Raw genomic sequence first — 24,256 nt, 5'->3', positions numbered from 1 at the left:
GGATTGGGAACAAATTTTGTGTTCATGCCATCTCTTTGTGAACTCACTTTGCCACTTCTATGTTTGGGCAAAGCACAGTAGCAAATTATGGCTGGTGCACAACAGGCATAAGGAACCTCAGGCCTTGTGGGGGGGGGTTTCAAGTGTGGCCCTCCAGGCTTCACTATATGGCCCTCAAAACTCTCCCCAGGCCACACCCCTAGCTTTGCACCCTAAGTATTTTTGCATGGCTACAATGTGCCCTTGGACTCTCTTGCCTGTTTCGATGGGAGGATAGAGAGGGGCGTGCAGAAACCAGCCTACTGTCAGAAATTTAAGATTTGAAAACATTCTCCACATTCAAATCAATTATATAATTATTATTATTTGTAGCCAAGCCATTGTACAGCAAACATTATTGTTCCTAAGGGAAAGGAACGAAATAGAAGTTGTTCTGCCCATTTTTGCCTCTGGCCCTGCCAGCCACTGGGAGGCTGAAAAGAGTTTCTCCAGCCTTCGTGTTCGACCTCCGAGCCAGAATAGCAAATCAAGATCTGAAACCAATTTTCAATTCTTGGTTTGGAGGGTGGTTTGGATGTAATGGGAAACCGTGGTTTGCCTGGGCGAGGGGTGCAAGGTTTTCAGGGAGAGCAGGTGCATTTAGAAGCATATCGAATCCCTCAGGAGAATGCATGTATAGCAGTGTGGGTCACATACTCACTGTATCAAGCTAATATCATCCACAAAGAACTTAATGCGGAAGAACAAAGTGAAGTTGATTGCGTTCTTGCTCTTTTTCTTTGGTTCTTCTTTCCAGCCTTCGGGAGCTATTTTAGTCAGTTTCAACTCGGGGTCGATGAAGAAAAACTCATTTTCTGTCATCAAAAAAGAGGGAGGAAACCCAGAAATAATTGATTAAGGCATTATTTTCACTGGCAGTTGTTCCTTTTACAAAACTTGCGTTGGGTTTACTCAATTTCCGATTGGTCATCGAGTAAAAATACATGAATGAAACCTTAATTTTACAGGCTTTCTTTGGGCTGTGTTCACTGGGAATAGGCACCCACAGCCCATTCAGAATTGAACTCTGCTCTCCCGTCTATCAGCTGTCATCACTATCAGCTGATTGACAGGTGGGCATGGTGTGTGTGTGGGGGGGGGAGGCCTCAAGAGGCCAAACTGGATCCTCTGGCTGGCCAAGACTGTCTTTTGGGGGTTGGAGGTTCTCCACCCTTGACCTAGATCATCTGGGAAAATTTTTACTTGTGGCATCACACCTTACAAAAACTCTCCCCCCCCCCCGATCCTGTTTGCCTTGGTAACATCAGCATGTGGCTTGAGTTATATCAGGAAAAATGGTGCAGGAGGAAATTAGTCCCTGCCTTTGCACTATGGTCTCAATTGAGATCAGCGTCTGTTACTGGAATCTTTTAGAGCAGAGGTTTTCAACCTTTTTGAGTCCACGGCTCCTTTAACCTATTGCACTCTTTCTGGGGCTTAGGAGCCCAATTATGTCACCCCTTGCCTGCAGAGCTGGCAGCCTCTCACCCTTTTCCCAACACCCTCCCTTGTGGAGTGTTCCCTGAGGCTCCTCTCCCCTCTCCTTGCAAGTCCTCTGGGCAGCTGCTGCCGCTGCCATCCCTAGTCTCTTGAGCTATCCGGCCCCAAAGAGAGGTGCCTCCCAGAGGTACCGTTCGCCCGGAGAGCTTGTAGCCAGGGCTGCTGCAATAAACAGCTGTGCAAGCCTTTGCACGGCAGAGACATGAGAGGGCATCAGAGGAGGGAGGGAAGGAAAAGAGGGACAGAGGCCAATGTTGTCCACGGCACCCCTGACCATCATTCAAGGCACCCCAGGGTGCCACAGCACACTGGTTGAAAACCACTGTTTTAGGAGGAGGCCAAGATGGCACTGTGGTCTAAACCACAGAGCCTAGGGCTTGCCAATCAGTTCGAATCCCCTCGACGGGGTGAGCTCCTGTTGCTTGATCCCAGCTCCTGCCCACCTAGCAGTTCGAAAGCACATCAAAGTGCAAGTTGATAAATGGGTACCGCTCCGGCGGGAAGGAAAACGGCGTTTCCGTGTGCTGCTCTGGTTCGCCAGAAGCAGCTTAGTCATGCTGGCCACATGACCCGGAAGCTGTCTGCGGACCAACGCCGGCTCACTCGGCCTATAGAGCGAAATGAGTGCCGCAAACCCAGAGTCGTCCACAACTGAACCTAACGGTCAGGGGTACCTTTACCTTTACCTTTAAGATGCTCTCACTCATGTACATTATAATGTGTAGTTTGGTTCTGGGATGATATGGATATTCCATTTGTGATTATTGATCACTCACACATGCAAGTCACCACTTGTGCTGCTGCCATAAAGTGATGTGTTACACGTCGTCCCCCCTTAGTGAAATAATGCCTTTACCTTTTAAAGTGGCTAAGCCAAACAAATGATGCTCCACTAAGCCAATATGGGCCACTACCATATCAAACACGTCTTTGCATACTGTCTTGGTATCGCAAGTCAGCTCCAGCCTCTGCCCACTTAAAAGCACGACATTTACTTTTCGGCGATTGTCTTCATTCTTCCCTTTCTTGTTCTGTGTTTCATGAAACAAATTACAAAGGACTGTGTATTGTTGGGAACCAAAATATAAGAGGACATTTTACGGGAGACTAAGCAATTTAACATGTTTTGGAGAATTGGCTTCTGGTTTAAAGGGTGTCTACAGATTAGTTAAATAAATAAACTAATATGCCAATATAGTTACGGTAAGTGTTATTTTTGTTTTTAACTTACCAAGATTGACTTTGGCAGGTCCAAGGAGGTGAATGGATCAACAGTAGTTTTCACAAACTCGGGACCAAAGAAATTCTACAAAGCACAGAATTTATTATTAGTAAATTGTATTTTAATTTTTTTAAAAAAGAGGCATTAACAATGGAAAACTAAAGACTTGGTAGCAGAGATACCAGCAGCTATTGGGAAATATGTGGGGATTGCAAATTTAAGAACAACACTTTATGTATCTGACAAAGCTTTCTGTTTGTCTCCAAGTTGCCACAAATGCTCCCCTTTATGGTGGAATATCAGTAGTAAGGTTGTTTTAAATTGTTTTTAAAGTTGCATTTTAATCCTCTAGCCCGTCCTGGGACCTCAGGGTAAAGGGCAGGCAATCAATAAAATAAGTACTGTAAATAATAGGAGCAGGTAAGTTGTATTTCAGGCAAGCTTGTCTGTCATTACTGATCTCCTAATTGTGGAATTACTGGTAAGGTGTTTTTTTTGGGGGGGGGGAATTGAGGCTTGAAAACCATATGCAGTCATGCATCTAATATACCAGGAAGTCATTTAGACTGTGCTCTCAGGATCCTTTGCTTTGTCTCATGAGTGCCTTGGAAGGGACTTGAAACAACAGCCGCAACAGGCAGTAGGTAGCCTGGAGACATTCTAGGAAAACACTGACTAAATGGCTCTCACCATTTCTCAACATGCCGGTGTCAAAAAACCAGACACGGTAGTCCCAACCCATTTGCTTAATCACCTCCATGGCTGTTGGGACACGCAGGCCTCCCAGTAAGAATCTAAGGAATGCCTGTATGAATGAGATTTTTTTTTTTTACAGACAAACTTTAAGAGAACATAAGGTCACCAACCCCCAACACATTTTTTGAAGAAGCATACGTTCTCTTAAAAGGGATGCGGGTGGCGCTGTGGTCTAAACCAGAGAGCCTAGGGTTTGCCGATCAGGTGGTTGGCAGTTTGAATCGTTGGCAGTTCAAATCCCTGCGATGGGGTGAGCTCCCGTTGCTCGGTCCCTACTCCTGCCCACCTAGCAGTTCGGAAGCACATCAAAGTGCAAGTAGATAAATAGGTACCACTCTGGTGGGAAGGTAAACGATGTTTCTGTGTGCTGCTCTGATTCACCAGAAGCGGCTTAGTCATGCTGTCCACATGACCCAGAAGCTGTCTGCGGACAAACGCTGGCTCCCTTGGCCTATAGAGCGAGATGAGTGTGCAACCCCAGAGTCGTACGTGACTGGACCTAACGGTCAGGGGTACCTTTACCTTTTTATGTTCTTTTAAATGTGAAGCACTTATACAAACACATTTAATTCAAATAATGGAGAGAGTGTAAGCATGAGCAATGGAGACGTGATTAACTGAAAACGGCCACTGAAGACTGAGCTGCAAGCAAACAATCACTTTGTAGCTCAACCTGAAGTCAAAACAAGTGGTGAAATGGAAGTCTCTGTGTGTGCATTTTTAGTGACTTTGGACAAAGCAGGAGGAGAAATTCTGGTACTCTGTAGCCAGAAATTTGCACTTATTATTATTATTAATTACATTTATATGCTGCCCTTCATCAAAAGATCTCAGGGCAGTGCACAGTATTAAATGCAAGATAGAAACAGAAGTAAATAATTAAAACAAAACAGTGACTTATGCGTCTGATGTTCCCTCAACAGTACAGATGCCTAAACATTACCCGTAGTTTCCTTTGGGTCATGGCTGTTTCCAATGCAATTTCTCTCAGGGGGTCCCTTGTCATGTCAAGCACCGGCGACCTCACCACTTCTCCAGGGTAGAGACTTAGTCGAGACTGACGGAGGGCCATTTTCGCCTGCAGCTGCATCATCTCCTCCTCTTGGCGCTTTAGCATTACTTCTTGGCTCACCAGGTTGCCTTCAAGTGGCGCTTCGTACTGTCTATTGATGGGGAAGAAGAAGAAGTGGGGGAAGGAAAGTTGATTGGCCACGAAGAAATGCACTCATCAGGCATGCTAGGAACATAAGAGCAGCTTCATCAGGCCAAAGGCTCATGTAGCCCAGCATCCTGGTCTCCCAGTGGCCAACCAGAAGCCCACGGGAAGCCTGTATGTAGGACCTGAACGCAACAGCACTCTCCCTACTTGTGATTCCTAACAACCGGCATTCAGGGGCATATTGCCTCCATTACTGGAGGTAAGACACAGCCATGAGGGCTGGTAGCCTCTGATAAGTTTTATCCATGAATTCGTCTAATGCTCTTTGAAAGCCATCCAAGTCGGTGGCCACCATTACTTTTCGCAGGAGCAAATCCCATAGTTTAATGGTGCGCTATTTGAAGAAATGCTTTACTTTGTCTGCCCCGAATCTTCTAAAATTCAGCTCAAAAACGCACCAAAGATGCATTTTTAAAAATTGCACATTTTAGGGCAAAATGTTTAGAAATGTGTACGTTTTTAAACACAGTGATAAAATGAATACTTCATTGTGAATCCACAATAGGTATTTATCTTATGTGCATATTTATCATAAATTCATAGGTAAGTACGTATTTAAATATGAACTTTCGTATAGATTTTCATACAGGAAAACACACACACGCATGAACAAACACAGAGAGATGAGCTTGTGAACAGACACAGGCAAAATTCAAATGGACTAGAAACAGACTGATCCGTCCTCCCTTAGTAACTACTACACATGCGCCCAACTGTGGCTTCTGACACATTTGTCAATAACTTGTTTGTTTGGTCCAAGGAGCTCAAGGTGGTATACACGGTTCTTTTCCTCCCCATTTCCAACCTTGTGAGGTAGGCTAGGCCGAGAGATGGTGGCTGGCCCAAGGTCATCCAGTGAGTTTCACAGCTGAGCAGGGATTAGAAACCTGGTCTCTCATACCGTAGGTCCTTTCCCAACATGCTAACCACTACATCAGTGCATAAAATCATCACAGATGACTACACCCAGACGGCATATAAATTATTGCACCAAGACACCTTCTGCGTAGGAGTCTCATAACACATGAAGCAGCCTCTCAAAACACCCACTGTAAAGAAACCCCCACTTTCCTAACAATACCATCCATGGCCTCAAGGTCAGACCTAAATTTATAATGCTACCTCTGAACTTCTTGGCTTAGTTCCCTAAGTCAGACCATAGGAATTACTTATTAACTTAGTGCTGGTAGGATTACCAGTCAACTGGAAAATGGGATTGTGGTGAAGGTAAGAGCTACAGCGATGAACTTCAAGAGGCACTGCTGCGCATTAGGTTGACGAGAGGGAAACAGGCGTCTTCTGAGCAGAAGCTCTCAAAACACACAGGGTTACTGTGTGCTGTATCCATTATTTCTTTCCCTCACTGGTAGGCCCCACAACAGACCGGCACTAAGAAGAGAGACACAACCCAAAACATTTTTTAGACTGACGGCAGTAAAAACACTGGCTTAAGTATCAAATGTTTCTGTTCATTTTCTCTCTGCCTTATAATTAGACTTTTTTCCCAGTTCAGAGGACTCCCTCAAAAATATACTAAGGTAAGGGAATGCAGCTAACCCAGTGATAATATCTTCAAAGGGTTGTAACTGGAAGGGGAAGGGATCATTTCAGATGCTCAATGGCATTACAAAAGGCAGAACTGGCCATCGGTTGTAGTCATCCTGAACTTGAACGCCCCAGAAATGATTAAGAACCGGAGGAAAGGTTGCAGTCAATAGGACTTTTTTCCTGTGGGTGGATAAAGAAGGGTGGGGCTGTTTTACAACAAAATAGGGTGCAGCAGCTTGGTTTAAAAAGAAAAAGTATTACAGCTTTGCTTAAAAGCTGTTTTTGTTGGTACTGAAATTTCAACAGGTAGATTACTTACCTCATCTTATTATACAGGTAAATATGTTAAAATGGTTTCTCCTCTGAAAAGTGTTCACAATGCTGGAGGAGCAAGAAAACATGTTTTGACAGACTCTTTATCATCCTCAAGGGAATGCCCATGTCAATGCCCGCTGCACTGAAATTGACAACAATGTGGTCCTCCTTGCCCCCGACGATCATTTATGTCCCACAGCTGCAGTTATTATAGTTTCACATAGCTTCATCAGTCGCCACCTGCCTCAGTTGTTGTTTAGTCGTTTAGTCGTGTCCGACTCTTCGTGACCCCATGGACCAGAGCACGCCAGGCACTCCTGTCTTCCACTGCCTCCCGCAGAACTCATGTTCGTAGCTTCAAGAATACTGTCGTCCCCTTCTCCTTGTGCCCTCCATCTTTCCCAACATCAGGGTCTTTTCCAGGGAGCCTTCTCTTCTCATGAGGTAGCCAAAGTATTGGAGCCTCAGCTCAGGATCTGTCCTTCCAGTGAGCACTCAGGGCTGATTTCCTTCAGAATGGATAGGTTTGATCTTCTTGCAGTCCATGGGACTCTCAAGAGTCTCCTCCAGCACCATAATTCAAAAGCATCAATTCTTCTCAGTACCTCCTCCCAAATCAATTTATTGGAGGGACCGTAAATCACTGCACTCTTCAAAAGGATTCATTGCTGGTACAGGCACTCAGCAGGGACAGAACAGCAGCTCACCTGCTGAATCCCAAGGAAACATGTCCCTTGGCATATTGGCCCAAGACATGATGCTCAACAGCAAGTACCTCTTAAATGAGCACACTAATAAATTGAGCTCCAATAAGAGAAGAGGTGCATGGATTGAACCAGCTATTTGTGAAATATTCAGATTCGCAAATAATTTTTTTTTTTTGTCATGGACACTCTCCGGGGGCCTTCCTACATGGAGCCTCCTCCCCTCTTGCTGACCAGCACTTTGCCCAGTGAGAGCAACAGCAGTGGGTCAGGTGAGGGGAATCAGGAAGTGAGCGGGATGGAAGTGTCAGGGCTCAGCGATGTTGGAGAGCCCCTGCGCCGCAAGGACCAAGAGGTGGAGGGGAGCAGGCAGCCCCTTCCGACGCCCAAATTAAGGCGCACCACCAAATGTAAGGTCGGGAGGAGGTGTTTTGGGGTGCCCAAACTCTTATGCTGGTCCCGTAGCCAGAAACATCCACTCCCGGATTCTGCGAGTGACTGAGAGGTCATGTTTTCTGTTATCTCTGCACTGTAAATACTATGCACAATAAAACTCTTAAAGACAGAGAGCAGACTTGGGCGTCTTTACTCAAGAGTAGCCGCAACAACACCCTTACAGACACATACCAAGATTTTACTGCCACTAGAGTTTGGCTCCCTCCAGTTTCCAGTTCAAGACTGAAGTGCAAGACTGGTTCCTCATGTCTACATGGATTGACATGTATTTCAAGTGAGACCGATTTCATTATGAAGCAGTGGAAAGGATCATTGCATGCAGAAGGTCCCAGGTTAAACCCCACAGCATCTCCAACCTGGACAGCTCCTGTCAGAACCCCAGCCTGTATTGCCATTTGAAAGTATTGCTCCTGCCAGAATTTGAAGGGCACCAGGTTGGATATCCCTGCTGTAAACAATACTAAGCTAGATGCACCAATGGTCTGACTTGGTATTCAGCTGATGGCCTGTGAAGGGTCTCCAGTCCTACACATCCTCTGACTTTTCTGGCAGGTGACCCAAGGCGACACCTACACGCTCACAAATTTCCAGACACATACTTCTTTCCTGTAAGTGGGAGGATAGTTTCTTTAAAAAACAAAATAACCACCAACCCTTCCCCCCTTTTTTTATTTAAACAGTTGCAGAAAAGTTCATGTACGCCCACACATTTCTTGGCGAATTAGTCAGAAATAATCCTGCCTCAAAATTTACAGATGAAACCTTGAACTGTTCCAAGTTTGGGCAAAGGTGGGATATAAGACTATAAATCATTGGGCAAGGGAAGAAATTCGTTCATCTCAAATTCACGAAGACAAAATGGGCGGTGTTCAACTAAGTTTTACTCCGAGTAGACGCACCATAATTCATGGACCTAATGTGGCCGTGTTCATTAATTTGAATGGATCTATGCTGAATGAAACTTAGTTGACTGCCACCCATTAGTCCAGATGTAATGAGGTCACTCAATAAACCATAGTTTGAGTATGAAAGGCTGATGGGCTTCTGAACTATACTCTCCAGCCACCTCCTACTCACATGGTTGACTTTGGTAGAGACTCCATGATCTCTTAAATCACAGTAACCCATGATAAACGAACTAGAAAAGTGAGGTTCGAGGCCTTGTCATGAAGGATGGAAGAGAACTTAGTTTGGCATGCATTTTTAAGTGAGCCAGCCCTAATCTGCACCTCTTGGATTATTGCTGGGATTCCACACTTCTCTGAATTTTGCAGTAAGAATTTGCACATCAAAAAATGTACTAAAATGTATCTTTTAGAAAAACATAGTGTGACAAAAAGTACTCATTTTCATACCATTGTATTTAAAACAAAAACAAAACCCACGTTTTAATGCAGAAATGGGATGGAACAGACTTACAAATGAAGTTACGTGAAATTCACCTGAATTGGAAATCCATCCATGCATTCTCCCTACAAAACCAGAATGACAAACCAGGAGACTAAGAAACCAGGAATTTCCCTCTACAACTGGGTGTATGAGAGGAGGGTGTGGGCAGGAAGGTGACTGCTTACTCATGGTCAAACTATATGTGCTTACTTCTGAACTAGGCCTGGAGATTTTGTCTGGTTTTTGTTAAAACTATGATTCCTCCATTCTTCTCACAGTGTCTCTTCAGACAACTCATATTTAAACTATGGCACTCGCTCCCACATGATCCAGTGACATGTGGCTTGGAGAACTTCAAGAGGATTAGGCAGATTCATGGAGAATAAGGCTACCGATGGCTACTAACCACAATGGCCATGTTCTACCTTCACTACTGAAGGAGGTATAGGCCTCTAAATGCCAGCTGCTGAGAGCCAGCAGTAGGAAAGGTGATATTGTGCTTACCTCCTGCTCTTGGACTTACCACAAGCATCTGGTCGGCCACTGTGAGAACAAGATGGCTGACTACATGGGCCATTGCCTGATCCAGCAGACTCTTAGACTCTCATGCTTTTTTTACCTCAACCTTTGTCCATGTATTCGACCTGATGAAGAAAGATCATCTGCTCCTGGGGAAGGACCACTGGAGTCATCTCTCAATGCTTCAAACCTTCTCACTGGAACATGAAAAAGAAGCAAGACCAAAAGAAAAAAACCCGACTTAAGCTTGTGCAGGAAATCTTAGTGTAGCATCAAAAATTTCACTGGATGAAGGTGTCCACTTTTCAAGGGGGTAGTACATCCATGTTACATCTACGGAGACATGGTAACACTGGAAAGTGGCATCAGTCGTATTTTTAAGAGATTGTCCATTACTCTGTGGTTACCATGTGGTTACCTTTGGGCTTTGTAAAGGGGAACTACAGGACCTTACCAGATAGTTCAATGCTACCAAGCTACAATTAACAGAAAAACCTTGACAGTTGAACTGGAATAAAGCCAGTTTGCATTGTAGATTAAAGCACTCTGTTGCAACAAATCTCCCTCTATTTATATAAAAAAGGCCTTTTTGCGGTTCAGAAAGTGATTCACTAAAAAGGGTGCCATGGCGGTCAACTGGTGGGAAGATGTATAACCTCTGTGCAAAAAAATCAAGAGGAAAGCACATTGTCATAGAACTTCTTCACATCAAATCAGAAATTCTCAATAAAGAGCAGACACTGCAAAACCTCAAGATTAGCTGTGGGTAAGCAAATCAGAATGAATGCTCAATAAACAAGTTGTCTGGGGGAGACCCTTCTCTTCTCTTTCTTTTTCTGTTGTTTATTTCCCTGTGCAGCCTACCTAGTACTTTTCCCAAAACCAATGATGTGAAAGGAGAAGAGACAATGGTACTAATCAGTGGTTTGCAATGAGATGGGAGGAGATTCAACATTAAATATGATATTGACACCTTTGGTGATAAAAGCAGTGATGCTTTTGCTCAAGTCACAGCCCATTAGTTGAAGATCTGTGGTGTAGGAAACCCAACTAAATGCCATTTTTTTTGGCATTCGTTTGGCTCTTACCTTGCCTGAAATCTGCCTCTGAAGAAATGAACGATGGGGTCTCACTTTCCGTGCTGTATATGTCACTGTGGTACGATTTATATCTCTGTACATGCTCTGAAAGATTTTTTAAAGAAACACAGAAGAGTATGAACGGTCAACAGGGACATGGCACCCATTATACATTGTATGACCATTGTACATGCTTTTTAAGATGTGGGGTGGAAATGCTGGTCATCATTGTGATGTTCTGGAACTTGTCGCCACAGAAATTTGTTGAGGCATAAATGGTTCTGCAAAACATCTTAATTCTGCAGACCTCTCGGCCAATTTACCAGAACATAGTATTGTTTACTCTGTTCTGGTTCTGATAGTCTGTCACCACCACCACTTTCTTAAAGGCCTAACGCAGATCTAACTCAATGAAAAAGAAGAAATCACTGGATGATGCTCAAATCTTCTGTTTAAATCACCCCTGTTCAAGATATGGCATTTCTTCTGGCCATGTTTAAGGCTCCCCAGGTTCAGAAACTAAGTTTAAAAACACGGTATGTGTACTAGAATTTGGGAATTCCCTTTAAGGTAGTTAGCAGCAGTCAGACAGAGCAGGCCCCAAATATCATTAATTATAATTGATGTACTGACTGAAGAAGATGAGACATAAACTCAGAGGAAACCATTTGCTATATCCATCAAGCAGTCAACGATGATTATTAACAGAATATAGATAAGATGTTGTTTCAGTAAATATCGAAAACTTAACTCGCAGTGGCCTTCTGTAAAAAGGTCTAGTAAAACAAATCAAGTTAAGATAGGTCTATTGTTCTAATGACCTTCTTGTGAGCACCTATAGGCCTCTGGTTGACCATTATAGGAAACAGCATGTGGTCCTGATCCAGTAGGACTCTTTTATGATCAAGTAAATCTTGACAATGGCGTATAGGTTTACACTTTTTTCTGTTGTAGAAATAAGCTTGTAGTATGGCAACAAAGAATGGACAACACCAATCATTATATTGAACACAACAGAGTGTACACTGATATCTTCCTTCTGTTGCTATGTTTATCCTTTATTATTGCATCTAGGGTGGAGCTTAGTAACATGTAGGACATCTCAACCTTTCCTCAGCTGGTGTGGATCTACCCTGAATCAGAATTCCTTAGGATCAACTTAAAACTAGCAAACGCTCGCTGAATCTGTGAATTAAAGCTACAGAGTGTTGTTAGCCAGCCAGGACTGACATAGAGCAAGTAATGCGGCTGGAAAATCAATGCGTGTGCCAATCTATATTGAATTTGCGCTTGTTCTGCCTGGTTGACAATATCAGGAAAGCACGTGCTCCCAGAAAGTAACAACCTCGGCTCAAAACTAACAGAACACATCACTTATTGAAGGCAATGGATGTAAGCCCCAAAGTCGTAACATGGAGGAGAGCTCAGTGCTGCCAAACATCAAGAATAAAAGCAGAAACAACAAGGCCTACGTTTAACAAGGTTCAAATTATCAATGCAGAAGTTCTCAAAAACATGTTATACAAATCACCAGCAAGTGTGTGTGTGTCTGGAAATAAGATAATTAAAACAAGCAATACCAAAAGGGCGGGAGGGAATTCTTCTTTAAAAATGGGAATAACCCAAGCCTTTTAAGTAACTAAAGCAGTCTGGGCCTCGGTTTTCTAAAACCTGTTTTTAGTTTTTGAGGTGCCACAAGTTCTGCTTTGTTGCATTTATGCTGGTTTCCTCCATGTTTCATGGTTTTATGCTTTCCTTTGAATTTTGTTAGCTTCTTTATTCTTAGCTGCTAGAATAACTTTATGTTATGGGGTGGCATACAAACGCCATAAATGCATAAACAAAACAAGGTAAATATTTTTGTGAAACAGTTGTCCATATCTGTATATTTATTACTAATATTTTTTTAAATAAATGTTTGAGGTTTCCCACCTTTTTAAATAATCTGTGGCAAGCATTTTGGATCTAAATTAAGATTGGGAACAAGTAGCTGACTGGGGCTGATGAGAAGTGGAGTCTAACAACATCTGGAGAGAGACATATTTACCCTACTGTTCTAGGTTTTTTTTAAAGGAGATGATTAAAAAGATCAGTTACCTTCCCTGCTCCCCCCGCCCCCAATGTTGGTAAAAATATATAATGACATTAGCTAAAGATTTTAAAAAACATAACATTAAAGTTCCTGGCAAGTATCATTTAGAAATCTTAATATCTGGAGCTAGGAGTGGCTCGTCCTGAAAGCCTCATGTTCTATCAAACCCATTCTGTCCCTGAAACAACAGTAGTCTGTGTTGCCAACTTCCACAGTCAGCAAAATACGATTAACCCAGTTCAAAAGACCACACTAACCACACAAAAAATATGCTTGGACCACTGCTAGATTTATGACTGCATTTAAAGGACAGGGATTGTGTGTCTCTTAACCAATAACCGTTGCATACTATGCCATACTTGCTCATGCATGAAAAACCCACGTTAAACTCATGGAGCCAAGCATTCCCGCTTCAAAATGACACAGAACAGAAACTTATTGGGAGAAATGGTGGTCACTCTATTTTACGCAGGAAATAACACAGCTACAGCTCAAGCAGTAATAGTTGAAACATGTGCCCTGTTCTATAGATACCCTCACTGCAATACCGCAAGCTGAACCACATGTGCAACTTTTACTTGAAGACAATGCAATTTTGGGTGGCGAGCGAGCATCACAACCGTGACATGAAAGACTGAGTGAGGAGAAAATATGTTAGAATGACATCCAATTTCAAAATGCTATACTGACAAATTCCAGATGTTAAGAATCATTGGTCTACCCCATTCCCCAATGGGTGTTTTATTGTGGGTGTATTCTGCAATGTGTTCTTGACACAGTAATAGCGCATTTGTGGTGGACTTATTCTGCTTTATTAGTTGTTCTGTGATGTTTTCCCAATGCTGGGGCTGTCTGGAAGGGCTATAGGGCAACAAAAGTGGAACGCACGCACATATATAGGGAGGGACCATTTTAGGCACGTCCAATTGACGCATGACTGCCGACACGCAGGTCCGCTTGGACCCGGAAGAAGGCAGAACGAGGGAGGAAGGGGTGGAACGGCGTGGAACGGGGCACACACATACCCTCTTCACCCCCGAGCAAAATGGTCGCCGCCTCTACACACACATCTTAAACATGAGAAGTTATGGAATTTCAGCAGAAAGTTATGGGATATGCACTGATTGAAAATGAAGCAGCCCAAACATGATGAAAGCAGAACCTCATTTGACTGCCCTGATAGCATCATGAGCACCATAAAAAGGACGTCTAGAAGGGCCGTTAGCTTGCCAAGAAGGAATAAACAGCTCTCGTGGTGCAGATGATGCAGCTAAAGCCTGGTCTTTTAATATAAAGCTCTTATTGCACACACTATGGGACAGAATGACCCTGAACAAGGACAATTGGCGCATGATGCTGAGCAACCATCACCAGGCATCAAGAGAGTAGCACAACAAATCTATTTACTTTACAATAAGGCTGGTGAAATCCAGCCTATTGGGGGGGGGGTTGTTGTTTATACATAACTGATGTTATCTGAATATCATACTGTCAGGCTTAAGAGGGTTCCCAAGGGTTAGGCAATATATTATAAACACAAAGTGCCAGTGATTGGGGCGGGGGTAGGGAGGGCACGGAGGGAATTTTGCCAGCGCTTTATTTTTATGTGGAAATTTTTCCATTTTGTAAGTTCATTAGTAAAAATGAATGTGCACCAGCCGCAAACAATTATTAAGCAGGGCTGGCAAGCTTCAAAGCTTTTAGCTTTGTTTACTAAACAAGAGTACAAGAAACATGCTCAAGCAGATCACTCTCTAGGAGATCAGGAAATTTTCCAATCAAAACTGAAAAATTTGCAATAGAAATTATCCTTTGCAACTTAGCCTAATTTCTATAGGCAAATTTTGCAATTCTAAATTTCCTGGAAAAGAAACAAGCTAAATTTGCACAAACTGTTGAGGGTGTCGATAACAAGGAAGAAGCTTCTTGCATCATAAGCTTGCCTCCATAGAATGTACTAAGATTCTAACATTATCAGTTGGCTCTCTCTCTCTCTCTCTCTCTCTCTCTCTCTCTCTCTCTCTCTCTCTCTCTCTCTCTCTCTGTGTGTGTGTGTGTGTGTGTGTGTGTGTGTGTGTGTGTGTGTGACAGCTAATCATTAATTTTAATATTTCAGAACGGAAGCAGTGTCTTGTGGGGTAGTTATTATATGACCAATTGCCATCTCTGTGCCTGGATGCGGTTGGAGGATGGATGGCGGCTAACAGATTGAGGTTGAATCCTGACAAGACAGAAGCACTGTTTGTGGGGGACAAGAGGCGGGCAGGTGTGGAGGACTCCCTGGTCCTGAATGGAGTAACTGTGCCCCTGAAGGACCAGGTGTGCAGCCTGGGAGTCATTTTGGACTCACAGCTGTCCACGGAGGCGCAGGTCAATTCTGTGTCCAGGGCAGCTGCTTACCAGCTTCATCTGGTACGCAGGCTGAGACCCTACCTGCCTGCAGACTGTCTCGCCAGAGTGGTACATGCTCTAGTTATCTCTCGCTTGGACTACTGCAATGCGCTCTACGTGGGTATACCTTTGAAGGTGACCCGGAAACTACAATTAATCCAGAATGCGGCAGCTAGTCTGGTGACTGGGAGCAGCCGCCAAGACCACAAAACACTGGTCTTGAAAGACCTACATTGGCTCCCAGTACGTTTCCAAGAGCATTTCAAAGTGTTGGTGCTGACCTTTAAAGCCCTAAACGGCATAGGTCCAATATACCTGAAGGAGCATCTCCACCCCCATCGTTCTGCCCGGACACTGAGGTCCAGTGCTGAGGGCCTTCTGGCGGTTCCCTCGTTGCGAGAAGCCAAGTTACAGGGAACCAGGCAGAGGGCCTGCCCTGTGGAACGCATCAGATGTCAAAGAGAAAAACAACTACCAGACTTTTAGAAGACACCTGAAGGCAGCCCTGTTTAGGGAAGCTTTTAATGTTTAATAGATTATTGTATTTTAATATTTTGTTGTAAGCCGCCCAGAGTGGCTGGGGAAACCCAGCCAGATGGGCGGGGTATAAATAATAAATTATTATTATATTATTATTATTATTATCTCAGCTCCTCCCCCTCCAAAACATTTTTTAAAAGGTAATTCTACCTGGTTGTTATGAAACACCTACTGTGTAACAGAACAAAAGTGTTGTACCTGAACATACACCCTCTTCCTTCCTTTTGTATCCTAAGTCTCTTAGATAATAAACTATTATTTTTTTCTCAGGTCCAGTCCACAGGTTGAATTCAGCCTTCAGTTCTCCCTACCCTATCTGACCATCAAAACCAAGCCACACCCCATATTGGTTTTCCTTCAGGCTCCTGCTTGGACATTTCCCCCTGGCTGGAATGTGCCCAGGAACTGTGGAAATGTTTCTTGTTCGCTTGCCTTGATGAAGGGTGGATAATTCTGCAGGATAATTCTGGAAGTGTTTCGGGGAAACAGATGTGACCATGTGTTTGTTATTACAAACACTCCGGTTAGTAGGAATGATAATACTCTTCCACTCTTGATTTTCCTTTTGCAAGCATGGTAGTACAGGCAATCGTGTGACTGATATGTGTGCAATCGCACACAGACCTGAACTGGAAGAGACCTGGAAATGTCATAAGACATGTCACTGAAAGGGTAAGGTGGAACGGGGTATTTCGGTTGTGCGCGATGACATGGAACACAACCCCCGTGCAAATCGGGAGTTGCCTGTGTACACAACAACCACACATTTCACTGAAGCTGAAATACTGGAAGAGGTTGGATTTTTCACTCCACAAACATTACGTGCACAAGAATAATAGGAGAGGGGAAAGAGGAGATTTTGGACTGGTAGGAATAAGCCTCCTAAAATGGACCATGAATCATACTTATGTGTTACCACACCACTTCTTTCAAACAACTGAACACAGAGTATTTCATCAACTCTTAAAACAACCAGTGGCCTATCTCCATAGTGCAGGTGGGAGACTGGCTTCCCTTAGGCCCCCTAAAGAGCTAATGCAAGCATCCCCAAACTTCGTCCCCCCCAGTTGTTTTTGAACTACAATTCCCATCATCCCTGACCACTGGTCCTGCTAGCTAGGGATCATGGGAGTTGTAGGCCAAAACATCTGGAGGGCCGCAGTTTGGGGATGCCTGAGCTAATGGCTTGGTTGAGATTTGAATCAGGGACTTCCTGGTTTATGCTCTTATGGCATTTCCACACACAAAGCTGAAGCTGCCAAAATTGCTTCATATTGTGAAACCTAAAATGGCTAAATGCAGTGTTCTTCAACCTTGGGAGTCCAGGGATTGTTGGATGACAACTCCCATCATTCCCAGCTGTCTTAGCCAATGATTCCAGATGATTCGAGCTGTAGTCCAACATCATCTGGGGATCCAAGTTTGAAGAAGACTGGGCTCGAATACATGCAGAAATGGAAAATCATCCTCTGGTCTGCACTAACAAGGAAGCAAATGTGAGCACAAACTGCAGAGGGAAAGACTCAAGTGTTTAAGGTCACAACTACGTCAAGACATTTAAAACACTCTTATACCAACTTTTAAGAGTTATAGCTTCCATCAAAGAATCCTAACAGCCCTCAGAACCTTTAACAAACTACAGTTCCCAGGAACAGTTTATCAAATCAATTGATTCTTCCCAAGGAATCTCTGAGAATTATAGCTCTGGGGTGGGAATAAGGATCTCCTGACACTTAGCACCCCCAACAAACTACAGTCCCAAAGGTTCTTTGGGGGAAGCCATGATTGCTTAAAGTGGTTTGAGACTGCTTCAAATGTGCAGGTGGAGCTTCCAATGTGTATGGCACAAAATTCACTGACCTTCAACATTCATGGCTCCTCTCAGCAACTGCAACTTCTTCTGCCTCTCTTTGATCCTGTCAAAGGCACTTGATAAGGCTGCTGATGTCGACGTCTCTGGCACATAGCGCCCCTGATCTAGTTTTTGAGGGCCAAATATATCGAGGGCTATGCTCCCATCGGAGTATCTGCCCTCCTTGTTTCTCGTAGCTGCCGAAGTCCGTACTGGGATCGTCCCTGCATGATGATAGTGCTTGCGGGATTCCCCAACATGGTCTTTCTCGGTCACTTTGTCAGTTGAGCACAGCAGATCTGAGGAGGAAGCCCAGACTTTCCGTTTGGGGCCAGAATCTGCTTTCCTTTCCAAGTCACTAGCTCTACACCGGTAAGGGCAGCCGGCATCCATGTCATCTTCACGGCCAGAATTGTAATCGGAGGAAGCACCCTGGCAAAAGTCTTCCTCGCTTTGAAGACCTCTGAGAGACAAGAACCCCATAGACTTACTAAGCCTTTTGCTAAGCATGGTCTGTTCAAAGAACGGAGCCGGGAGGACCTCTGGGCCATCAGCCACTAAGCTTCTTCCTGGAACAAGAAGAATCCATCTTGGATATGTACAGCTTTTTCCGCTTTTCAACAAACAACGATGCTTTAATTGGCTTTTGAAAGGCTGGACAGAGTAACAACGAAAGGTTTTCTTTACAAGGCAAGATTGACAGCTTTAGATAATGTATGAATTCAATGGAAAGAAATGGCAATGTTATATTTTGCATTTATTTATTGCAGAAGTAGACTTAAAACATAGCTTCATGGACAGCAGACATATCTGCCATTTTTCTCCAGACGATGGAGCGGCAGTGAACAGGGAGCAAAAGTTGGCCTCTACCTTGATAGTTACAGTTCTCTATAGGAGTGAATGGCAAAGACTTCCACTTAATGGCACTGTCAAGGGCTGCAATCCTAAATCCATGTACCTGGGAGTAAACTGTGCTGAATTCAATAGGACTTACATCAGAGTAGACATGGTTAGAACTGCACTGTAAATCTGTCCTCCACCATTAAAACTGGGACTTAGCAGCCCAGCTACCCACCTCCAGGAATCCTACAGGTTTTAGCATGAAATGTATGTCTGCTTAAAAAAACACACCACACAACTATGGTGCAATATACCCCACAGGGGCTCATGCAGTATGATGGACACTTTGGTTGCATATATAAGGTAAGATCAGTTGCCATTTTCTGAATAGCAGAAACAGCTGTGTTCTATCAGAAAGAACTAAATTGCCTCGAATATGCCACAACAAAAATTGTATTTTTATCTCTTATTCCGCCCCGCTCCCCAAGGAATCCATATGCTTCTCCCATGAGAAATCCTAAGTTTCAGTTGCTTCTCAAAGACACATATAGACATAACAAACTCCTGACGGCAATACAGGGAAACTTTGGTTGTTTCAACTTTAGCTCATTGTCTTTTCCTGTCATGAAATAAAAAAAATGCAACTTCCCTATAAAATCCTGGCCATGTACTTCTCAAAGTGACCACAGAGACCAGCCAGTGGTAGACTCAGTTTTTTAAAAATTCAGTTAAGCACTACCACAAACCACCAAACATTCTTGAACTTTATTCTGGGACAGCCTCCTGATTATTGCCAATGGCTCACAGTGATGGAAACTTCGATGGAAGTTTTGTGTTGTGAGCAGCAGGAAAATACATCTTGTTTCCACATGGACCCAAAAAGAAAAAAGTCAAAGGGTGCATTGGAAGGACGGGACTAGATTCAGTCCAAGAGATAAATATAGCCTTTATCCCCAAACTGTCAAAGATAAAGTACATCAACAGCATACGCAGTTATATAACGCTCAATCAATTGTCATCGCTGATGCAATCGCACTGCCAGCAAGCCATGGCCTTAAACCTCAGACCAGTTTCAAAGTAGTGACACTTATGTTAATGTCTAACTCCCTTTTTACTTTCTTGACATGAGATTGTTTTTGTCACCTCCTGATTTCTTTTCAAAAGTGCTCTCTTGATCATCTTCTCTGCCCTGCCTAATCATCACCACCCAATTTCCCTTAATTTATATTTTCTGCCAAATGTCTTTAACATTTACTCTCTCTCTCTCCCTGCTGAAAACCTGACTCCTCGTTCACCATAGTTGCGGTTTTGAATCCAGCTTCCCTCATTATCTTGACTGCTCTCAACGATAAGCTGCTAACGATATTCTCTTAACAAAAAAAAACATCAAGGCTTTGAGTCTCCAGCTTAGAACAGCTGCTTTTAATACTGTCAGCCAGTCTCTTCTTAATTCTGGTTTTGGCTTCAGTTTCTGGAGTTCTTTTTCTAGATCTAGTTGTCCATAGCTCTTTCCAGCTGCTCTCTCCAGAGCACCACTCCACTCGTACCAGCCACCTACTGCCCACGAGGATGCTGAAATAGACAAGGTTTTCAGCTGCTGCAAAAAGGGCATCACTATAGTACCAGCCTCGCTTCACTTAGATAGTCAGTTGCACATTCTAGGGTCCTTTGAGATATTCCATCCCTCTTTTGCTTCTCACCAGTTGCTTCCAAGAGAAAAGGAGGGGAGATGGTGAGAATGGAGAGGTGTTTTGGAGGGTAGAAGGCAGGACTGTCAACAAGCTAAGCAGAAACATAGTAGAGATACATGAGAGGGAGGGTTAAATGGGGTTGGTTGAATGTGGGGTGGAAGGTGGGAATGGGGACAAGCAGAAACAGTGGAAAGTGGAATTGGAACATAACCTTTCCCCACTTTCATCCCTTCCTTTCCACAATTCCTTGTGGGTCCACACTTTCCCCCCCAGAATAAGATGCAAAGTTTTTGGGATTATGCTCTGAAGGGGCTTATTTATGGAGTCCTTCATAAGATTTTCACTAAACAGCAGGGGAATTAAATTCTTAAGTTCTGTGTACATTATTAAAAGTAATTGTAACTATTGCTCTACTTTAATAGTGACACCCTGAGACAAATCCTGCTATTCAGACACATGGGTCCCATTGTTAAGGAATTCACCGTAAAGAATTAGATAAATATTTTAGCATCGCTTCACTCTGGAAGAAAAGGGGGGGTGGTATATATATTTTCATATTGAATACCAGTCTAAGAAATTTGCAGCTAGCATATAAACCACTCACTATCCATCTCATGGTTACAAGCATTGCACCACCAAAACAGCCAAATAGATCCTGCTTTTATTGGATGCTCAATCTTCACATGGGAGAAGTGCCCTGAAATACTTGTTAAACACTGAAGATAGATGGCACATAAAGTAAGAGGAGGGAATTAACAATGTGGATTTAGTTCAGGGTGGAAGAAAACTGTAGAGCTGGAGGGGTCAAATAGCCCAACCACCCTGCAATGCGGGAATATTTTGCCCAATGTGGGACTCGAACTCATGGCCCTGAGATTAAGATTCTCAGGTGAAAGTGTGGGGCGCCCACATGATTCTACATCTGCTCACCATCATGAGAAGAAGTCAGGGGAGTCTATTCCAGGCTGCAGCATGGCAGGTGTATTAAGGAGAAGAGAAGTGTGTATTTATGGGAGAAAACTGCATTCAGATTAATCTTTTCTTTTATGTATAACATTTCTATGCCTTCCTCCTCCCAAAGAACTGTATAGTATGAAGCATGTGAAATACTAGGACTCTTATTCAACTGAGAATCAAACTAAATGTGGCACATGTTTCTCTATTGCAAATGAGCCACCACAAGTGTGTATGTGTGAGCATGAGTCCACACATGTGCATGGGGAGATTCCCCCCCCACCTTTCCCTTCACAACACAATTCAGCCGAGCCCCCTCCCGCCCCACTCTGAGCCACTATTAGCTCCAGGGGAGTCTTAATTGGATTGCGGAGGTAGGGGGGAAAGCTACCTACCTCACTGCAGCTCCTATCCCGATTGGCTTTTTTACTCTATAAAATCCAGACACGCTAGTTGCACTCGTGACATTAGCATTGCATCTAGTTTGGCTTCAAGATACTTCCCTGACCAAAAAAATGTGTGAACATGTCTTGCATTGAAGTAGCCATGCAATCGCTTCTCCACAACTCCAGAACTACGGGGCAGTATTCAATTCCATCAGTGCAAGGATTTACATTTGCACCACAGAATTTTCTCCCTCCCCGCCCCCCTTGTACTTTGGATACATGTTCAGGTTTTCCCTCAAAGCTGCCACCATGCGCTCAGATTTTTGCCACATCACCAGTGTGCCACTTAAACTGTGGCATCTAGCTGTGAAGTGAGCAATCTGCTTTCAGGGGCAAAAACCTGTCAAGCTGGTCACAGCACCAGGAGCAACTCTGCTTCCTTCCGTGTACCTGTCTGCAAGGCAGATTAAAAAGCACCCTGCATTTCCCCAACATTAACACTCCCTTCATTGCTAAACACTCACCTGTGGGAAGTCCTTTCCCTCTCAGCCTCTCCCGGATGGCCTGGCTCCTGTCAGTCTGCACCTTTCTGTCCCCAGTGCAGGGAAGTTGATCCACCTGTTAAAAGAAAAAAGCAATCAAGCAGATCTGAAAAAACCATACACGCTATTTCAAACCATTTGCAGCATTTTATGCATTATATGCTTCCATGCTCCTTTCAGATCAGAACTCAGCCAACTCTTCTAGGGTGGTTGAATATTGTGCTGTTGTTGTTGTTTGGTTGTTTAGTTGTGTCCGACTCTTCATGATCCCACGGACCAGAGCACACCAGGCACTCCTGTCCTCCACTGCCTCCCATAGTTTGGTCAAACTCATGTTAGTAGCTTTGCACTGTCCAACCATCTCGTCCTCTGTCGTCCCCTTCTCCTTGTGCCCTCCATCTTTCCCAACATCAGGGTCTTTTCCAGGGAGTCTTCTCTTCCCACGAGGTGGCCAAAGTATTGGAGCTTCAGGATCTGTCCTTCCAATGAGCACTCAGGGCTGATTTCCTTCTTGCAGTCCATGGGACTCTCAAGAGTTTCCTCTAGCACCATAATTCAAAAGCATCAATTCTTCGACGATCAGCCTTCTTTACGGTCCAGCTCTCCATTGTGCTACTTGCATGTAAAACTTGTCAAAGACTCATTTTAGCAAATGGACAATTCTGTTTCATATCCCTAGCATTCTATAGCACAAGGCAGTCATTAGACATTTTATTGCTATGGTTCTCTGTTTTGGCATATATTTTACAAAGTTTCTTTCTGAGTACTGGTCATTGAGCTTAATATAAAGAGATTTCTTGGTTCTAGGTTCAATTCCTGGCATCTCCAGGCAGGGTTGGGAAAGGCCTCCCTCGTCTGAAACCTGAGAAAGCTTCTGCCAGTCCGTGTTGACAACATTGAGCTAAATGGACCAATGGCTTGACTCAGTTTAAGTTGGCTTCCCGTGTTCTTAATATCACAGGAGAAATCACCAGATTGCAATTGACCTTGCAGGCCTGAGGCTGCCGAGCAAGCAGGGAAAGCTCGTATTCAGGGCAAAACACACAGATATTTACGCCTTGCAATTATTTGGTCAACAGAAATCGAGACGTGCTGGTCAGGAGCCAAGGAGAGGGCTAACATTGCGGAAGCTGTATCTTGCACTGACTCACAGCTTTTGTCAACATTCTGCATGGCACACATTGCACATCCCTGTATGTCTCCTTGCTACATGGTCTGGGCCCTGACTGCACTCGGGAGTCTGTCACTCCCGAATTTAAACAAACAGAACAGTAAGCAGTGCAATTATTTGATCATATCAGCAGCATGTCTCCAGCGTAATTTAAAAAGGCAAGATGCTGCAGGCCAAATTTCACCCTAGTTTATCATTGGCGAGTTTTGCCAGCATAAATCTGAGGCATTGTTACACAGTAATAACAGGCCTATGAGATCTGATGAATGAATTGACTTACTGGACAGAATTTAGACATACAAAGGAGGATATAGGCTAATGTAGTTTGGCATCATTAATCTGTCAGGGCTATCCATATCCTCAGCCTGCCAGGTTGTGCATACTTAACAGGGTCAACTCGACATTCTTCAGGGCTGAAACAAGCTGAGTAGGTGTGCAGAAAAAGTAACTTAAAGGCCATCTCAATTTAAGGCAAAAGATCCTCCTCCTTAGACACCCTTTCGCAGCTGCGACTTCAGCTGATTAAAATGAGCAGCTGAAAATTCGGAGCGTGCTCATCTGAAGCAAACCTGGGAAGTTCCAAGGAAAGCAAACATGACCATTCTGGAGAAAGTCTAGAATATCTGTTGGCTCCCAGCCAGCTGAAAGGAAAAGTCTGAGGGAAGTATTTTTTTGGGGGGGGTGAGTGAGAGGGAACCCCGTGTGTGTAGTGGGGGGTGCTCCTTCACCGCCAAACTCTTGGAGGATGCTAACCTATGTACAGGTGACATGAGACAAGGAGAAATTTGATGCAGTTCACATTTAAAGGCAAACCTATCTGATCAGCACTTCCTGAAATGGCGTGAGAACCGAAACACAGCCATCCTTTGAGATTCTCCAAACTTCCCAGCCAACTAATGTGTACAAAAACGCATGTGCTGGGGTAGAGCGTGCATAACAATGCATATATTTGTGAAAATAACACTAAAATTTCTTTATATTAGGGGAAGTTGCTTTGAAAAAAAATTATATATTAGGAATACAAACATACGCATAGGGGGAGAAATTTGTA

The 24,256-nt window shown here is 43.8% G+C and overlaps 1 protein-coding gene across 9 annotated transcripts in view; it reads right to left on the bottom strand.

Moving 5' to 3' along the window:
- The window catches only part of PTPN13 (protein tyrosine phosphatase non-receptor type 13), a 144,583-nt gene that overhangs the window by 50,173 nt on the left and 70,154 nt on the right, over window positions 1-24,256 (bottom strand). For 8 of the 9 annotated variants that reach the window (XM_035114073.2, XM_060278416.1, XM_060278419.1 and 5 more), the window contains exons 6-13: window positions 22,017-22,110; window positions 17,630-18,190; window positions 10,756-10,851; window positions 9,768-9,864; window positions 4,461-4,680; window positions 2,771-2,845; window positions 2,396-2,570; window positions 701-854 (exon numbers count right to left, since the gene is read on the bottom strand). In XM_035114073.2, coding sequence (XP_034969964.2) covers window positions 701-854; window positions 2,396-2,570; window positions 2,771-2,845; window positions 4,461-4,680; window positions 9,768-9,864; window positions 10,756-10,851; window positions 17,630-18,190; window positions 22,017-22,110 — 1,472 coding nt within the window. The remainder of the gene's footprint in view (window positions 1-700; window positions 855-2,395; window positions 2,571-2,770; window positions 2,846-4,460; window positions 4,681-9,767; window positions 9,865-10,755; window positions 10,852-17,629; window positions 18,191-22,016; window positions 22,111-24,256) is intronic. The other variant, XM_060278422.1, reaches the window with a different exon arrangement.

The sequence above is a fragment of the Zootoca vivipara genome, chromosome 9, assembly GCF_963506605.1.
Source record: "Zootoca vivipara chromosome 9, rZooViv1.1, whole genome shotgun sequence".
NCBI classification, from domain to species: Eukaryota; Metazoa; Chordata; class Lepidosauria; order Squamata; family Lacertidae; genus Zootoca; species Zootoca vivipara.
This window is presented reverse-complemented; position numbering and strand designations above follow the sequence as displayed.